We start from the raw sequence: 6,372 nt of genomic DNA, 5'->3' as shown, positions 1-6,372 counted from the left end.
TGTGCTAATTGTTCAGCTAATCAGAGGAAAGAAAACATTTGTTTAAAAGGCTAGAGGAGGCCAGATACCCATCATAAATTAGGCATCAATAAAAGACTGGGCCAACCTAAGTTAAAACAGATAACAATTTCCTATATTTTTTTACACACAGTTGCAGAGATGAGATACAGATTTTATTCTGTATATCAATTAAAAAAATACTTTTTCAGGTCACAAACCAAAGCTGTGGAGAAGATTTTGAGAAAAACTAAAAACCTTTTTCTTTATCTTTTCCATTATACAGGGTCCTCTGTTTAATCTCTGCCAAACCTCTGATTTGAATAGAAAGACACGAGATGGAACAGACGTTCAATGTCAGCACCAGATTGGTTCTCCTGGGACTTGTAGAGATGGAGGAATTAAAACATTTATATTGTGCCCTTTCTATCATCATATATTTATTTATTATGCTTTTGAGTATTATTATTATATTTGTGGTTTTGATGGAGCCAAGTCTACATGAACCTATGTACATTCTCATAAGTAATCTCGTCCTCAATGGGATTTTTGGCAGTTCCACAGTTTTCCCGAAGCTGATAGTTGACCTGATCACCTCATCTAAGACCATCTCTTATGGTAGTTGTATCACTCAGACTCTGTGCGTTGCACATTTTGCTATATTTGAAATGAGCTCTTTTACCATCATGGCCTATGACCGATATCTGGCTGTCTGTCACCCTCTGCACTATGTCACCTTAATGACAGTTAAGATGGTTATAAATCTCATTATTGGCTCTTGGGTAACAGCCTCCATTGCTGTCCTCATAAATGCTCTACTAACTTGGACACTTCCTCTTTGTGGGAATAAAATCAACAATGTTGTTTGTGATAATATGTCCCTCGTTAATCTGTCCTGTGTAGACGCTTCTCTCAGTAAGATGTATACAGCTGCTTGGATCTCTATCTACTTATCTGTCTCTATTTTAGTCACTGTCTTTTCCTACTTGAGAATATTTCTTGTCTGTCTGAGAGTCTCGAAAGAATCACGTCAGAAAGCCATCCACACCTTGGTGACCCATTTACTCAACTTCTCTGTCTTTTTAATAGGATTTCTCTTTGTAGCAATCAGATACAGACTGGGTAGTATTAACCTCCCCATTATGGTTCATGTTCTTCTGTCTGTTACTCCTTTAGTTGTACCACCAATCATTAACCCCGTAATATACGGGATTCGGACACATGCCCTGAAAATAAAAGTCAATCATCATACACAGAAAATAATTGGGATTAAACGGCAACTGTGATCTTCATCCACAACTGTCATAATTGTGGGTAACATAGCTGCAGTATCAGTTTATATCATCAGTTATAATATTACCTGCTTTGTTCCAGAGGAGGTCACTGTAACAGGAGTCTATATATGGTCACAGCATTGTAAGGATAGAATATCTGTCCTGCAGCTACTTTGGCCACATAAAACCATTTAGAGTTGTCCTGGAATTAATCCCTCAAAATTGGAAAATCTAATTAAAGGGGAAGGTCACCTTCACAGATTTTTTATGCCCAGACTGTTTATTCATCATTGTTGCCCTTTGATATACATGGATACAGTGTACACATTGCATAGATTGTTGCCCTCTGATAGACATGGATACACTTGTATACAGTGTACACATTGTATAGATTGTTGCCCTCTGATAGACATGGATACACTTGTATACATTGTACACACCTGAGTTTATCTGTTGGTCAACAAACAATAATAAACAAAGATGCTTGGAGGATAGAGCTCCCCTTTATATCTGTACTGTGGTGTGATAGATAATCTGCTTCCTGAGTCAGCATCTGACATGGTGCCCGTCTCTTCTCTTACACAAACTTCCATAACATTTACATATGATTCGTGTACCCTATAATACACACTTATTGTCACTGTAATCATTTTATATTTGCCAAGAACATAGAAATCACTGATTCCGAATCTTGGTGCAAAAACATTTCAATGTGTACAATAAATTCTTTACCCTTTGCTGACCAGTAAAACCTGCTATATACGATGGCTGCCTCAGCGGTCCTCTATGTAGGAACACAAATAGCAACGGAATGGACCTCAAATAGATAAATACAAAGTCTGAGCAAAGACATTGCACAGATGCCTGTACTCTGATAAAGTGTAACACTATGGAATCAACTATACACGGTACAGAAAGTTGTAAAAAACAGAATGAAAAAAACTCATTTATTGCAAAATGGAGGAATCACAGCTTTATTTTCAAATGTGTTTCAGTAACTTTTATGCAGCTTGCTACAATTTATGGAGAAACATCTTGTCCAGAAAAACTCGAATCCTAAGTATTCTGGATAAAATCCCTCTTTACCCATAATGGGAACCAACTGTATAATCAGTTTCTGGGCTGTTTTTAGCCTACGGGGTAAATGTATCAAGCTGCGTGTTTGAAAAAGTGGAGATGTTGCCTATAGCAACCAATCAGATTCTAGTTATCATTTATGTATTACATTATACAAAATGACAACTAGAATCTGATTGGTTGCTATAGGCAACATCTCCACTTTTTCAAACCTGCAGCTTGATACATTTACCCTGTAGATCGCATTTGTCTGATATCTCCATTGTACAGAACTTTTCTGTCAATATCTCAGCTATAAACAATAATATCTTTATTATATTTTGATTATCCCATGTACTTAACATAAACAACATTTCTATTAAATTTATGTTTAAATAATATGTGCTATAAAAGTCTTTGTCATAAGTGATACATATTGTTACTTTTCATTGTCTCCTATGGTAATATATACAGCTATATATAGGTAGGTGACCAGCGGAAAACCATTATGTAGAATGCAATCAAATATTACAATATTAATATAAATATATTAGAATAAAAAATAATTGCTGCAAATGTAATAAAAAAGGAAATAATCGTCACGTGGTGATAATATAATACATAAAGACATGATCACAGAGTGCTTCCTCTTCCTTCAGTCACTGTGAGGAGCACTGCCATAAAGGGTGAAGGGGTAAGGTAAAAGTAAGGTAAGTGTGTAATGTGATACATAGAGACATGATCACAGACTGCTTCCTTCTCCTATTCTTCCCATACAGGTGAATACATTAACATTGTTTTCAGAGACAAGTCCACCTTAGCAGCAGAGAGGTGAGCATTGTTGGATCATTTAGAGCCTTAAGAAAGAACTGTCGGATCTCGGGAATGATGAGAATTTTGGTAAGAGATTTTGAAGTCTTGTTAAAATGATTATTGTGGGTGAAGATCCACCAATATGTCTTGATTAGCTGATGTATAAATTTTGAGGAAAGTCTCCAGATCCGGATTAATTTGTTCTGTTTTTCAATTGGACTGAGGGTGTTGAACTGTGTAAAAAGTAAGATGGATGTTAAGGAGTTTACATAAAGATCTCCAAAATTTTAAAACAAATTGTACTCTATGGTCGAAAACAATTTCCTGGGGACATCCATGTAATTGGAATATTTATTTGATGAAAAGGGCAGCCAGTGTACGGGCTGATGGAAGACTGACAAGAGGAATCAAGTGGACCATCTTAGAGAAGCGATCCACCACTACCCAGGCAGTGATGCATATCTTACTTGGTGGAAGATCAGCCATGCAATCCATGGTCTCTGTGATGGGTAATAGTTGTAAGGGACAAGTTGAGCATGTGCCTATGAAATCCCTCGTATAGTGATGGCGGGAAGGCCAATAGTCATCCCTAGGGACAAGATCCAAGGTCTTATAGACACTCACATGTCCTCCAATATAGTTAGAATGTGCCCAGTGCATTTATTTCTTCCATATGGATAAGTGTCAGGCGCCGTCCGCACGGCCGCCTGACTGCCTGACCGCGCGTCTGGTTGCTATGCAACCAGACGCATCACTTCCGGATCCCCCCTGCCATCCATCTCCTAGCAGTATGACGCGCCCCGTTGCTAGGCAACGGGACGCTATGTGATTCCCGGCGGCAGGCATGACAGCGCTGCAGCGCTGATGCTGATTGGATCCCCACACTATTTAAACCTCTTCCTGTCCTCTAATCAGTGCCAGAGTATCAGGTCTTCCTGTCTCCAGCGTTTGTGTGTACCAGTTGCTGTATTTGTTCCTGACATTCCTCGTGCTGCTTGTGACCCTTTTGACCCGGACCGTTTGACCACCCCTATCTGGATTCTGCCTTTGTACTGCGCTCCCTGAAAGTTACCGACTCGGCTTGCCTCACCATTCTTCTGGATTTCCCTTTTGTACCTCCTCTACCTGAACGTTGCTGAACCGGCCTGTCTGACACCCCCTTGTATCTCGCTGTGGACTCTAGGAAGGACCGCGACCTGCGTGTCCCTGCAGCGGAGTCCATACTTCCTTGCGGGGGTTCCTGGTGAATACCAGGGGCACGTTAGACTCCGCGCCTTCCTCTGAGTTGCGCCAACAACAGCAGGTACCCACTATCAGTCATACACCCACTATCAGTCGTGACAGTATACTCTGGCCATGACAACGGAGGGGTCTGGTGAACCGTCTGCTCGTGACCTACTCCTGCATTTGGCTCAACGAGTGGAGCAACAAGAAGCAGCCCAAGCGCATCTTCTACAATGTGTCCAAGGGATTGCTACCCGCTTCGATACATTTCAGAATGCTGCACCCGCTACACCAGCCATAACCTCTGCGGCATCCACAGCATCCAGTGTGGTTACGGTCTCTACAGCGGCCTCTGGTGTACGCATCCCGACACCCGAAAAGTTTGACGGTGATCCCAAGAAGTGCAGGGGCTTTCTGAACCAATGTGCCATCCAATTTGAGTGCAACCCAGGGGCCTTTTCTTCAGAACGCACCAAAGTAGCTTTTCTCATCTCCCTCCTCAGTGGTCAAGCCCTTGCCTGGGCCTCACCTTTATGGGAACAAGGGGGTCCACTTCTTAATAACTCCAACTCTTTCATTGAAGCTTTCAGGAAAGTCTTCGATGATCCCGGAAGAGTTGCTTCTGCAGCTACCAGCTTGTTAAACCTCCGCCAAGGTGACCTGTCCGTGGGGCAATACGCAGTTCAATTTCGAACCCTGGCTTCCGAGTTAAAATGGAATAACGAAGCACTGGTGGCAACCTTTTGGCAAGGTCTGGTGGACCGGATTAAGGATGAGCTAATTTCCAGAGAACTCCCGGCTGAGTTAGATTCTCTCATCTCCATGTGCATCAAGGTGGATTTGCGCTACCAAGAGCGCACGCAGGAACGCTCTCCTGGCAAACGGTTCATACCACGGCTAGCACCCCAGTTCCAAAATCCCATTCTGCCAGTGGACGAACCAATGCAAGTAGGACGCTCTAAATTATCCCTTGAAGAGAGGGAGAGACGCTTCAAACAACGCCTGTGTCTGTATTGTGGAGATCCGGGACACCTGCTAAGAGTTTGTCCCAAGAAACCGGGAAACTCTTCCTCCTAAACGGTGGCGGGGAGGCCGTTTTAGGAGAATCCACAGTTGCTCCCTATTCTAAAGAAAATTCCCCAGAATTTCAGATGGCTGTCATCCTGAGCACCCCCAAGGGTACCTTTTCCACCACGGCCTTTGTGGACTCCGGCTCCTCCGGGAACTTCATTTCGGCGGATCTAGCTTCGCAGCTCCAAATACCTCTAAACCCATTGCCCCAACCGTTATCTCTGACGGCAGTCGACGGAAGTCGTGTCACTCACGGCTCCATCTCCTCCGTGACTTCTCCTGTTCGGTTGAGGGTAGGAGTACTTCATAGCGAAATGATCCAACTTTTGGTGTTGCCGAGGTCCATTAATCCCCTCATCTTGGGGCTACCGTGGCTGAGAAAACATTCTCCTCAGATGGATTGGGACCACGCTCAAGTTATGTCGTGGGGTTTAGGATGTCGCTTTGAATGTCTGTCTAGAGTCTTGCCTCCAAAATGTCAAGTAATGGCTCATTCCGAGCTAACCCACCTTCCTGAGGCCTATATGGAATTCCAAGATGTATTCAGTAAAGTGGAAGCAGAGATCTTGCCTCCTCATCGTCCCTGGGATTGCGCTATTGTTTTATCTCCTGACCAACCCATCCCCAAAGGGAGGACCTACCCTTTATCTCGTCCAGAGACGTCAGCCATGTCTCAATATATTTCAGAAAACCTGAAACGGGGATTTATCCGCAAATCCACTTCCCCAGCGGGTGCAGGGGTTTTTTTTGTTAAGAAGAAGGATGGGTCTCTTCGGCCTTGTATTGATTATCGTCCTCTCAACCGCATCACTGTCAAGAATCGATATCCACTACCTCTCATCTCCGACCTCTTTGACAAACTCAGTGGATCTCAAATCTTTTCCAAACTAGATCTCCGTGGGGCCTATAATTTGATTCGCATCAAAGAAGGAGACGA

General features: G+C 42.8%; 1 protein-coding gene across 1 annotated transcript; it reads left to right on the top strand.

Moving 5' to 3' along the window:
* The first annotated feature begins 335 nt into the window (after nucleotides 1-335).
* Nucleotides 336-1,283, top strand: LOC142141376 (olfactory receptor 4B13-like). Its single transcript, XM_075199799.1, has one exon. The coding sequence runs from the start codon at nucleotides 336-338 to the stop codon at nucleotides 1,281-1,283; it is 948 nt and encodes a 315-aa protein (XP_075055900.1).
* The last annotated feature ends 5,089 nt before the right edge of the window (nucleotides 1,284-6,372 follow it).

The sequence above is a fragment of the Mixophyes fleayi genome, chromosome 2 (assembly GCF_038048845.1).
Source record: "Mixophyes fleayi isolate aMixFle1 chromosome 2, aMixFle1.hap1, whole genome shotgun sequence".
In the NCBI taxonomy this organism is placed as follows: Eukaryota; Metazoa; Chordata; class Amphibia; order Anura; family Limnodynastidae; genus Mixophyes; species Mixophyes fleayi.
This window is presented reverse-complemented; position numbering and strand designations above follow the sequence as displayed.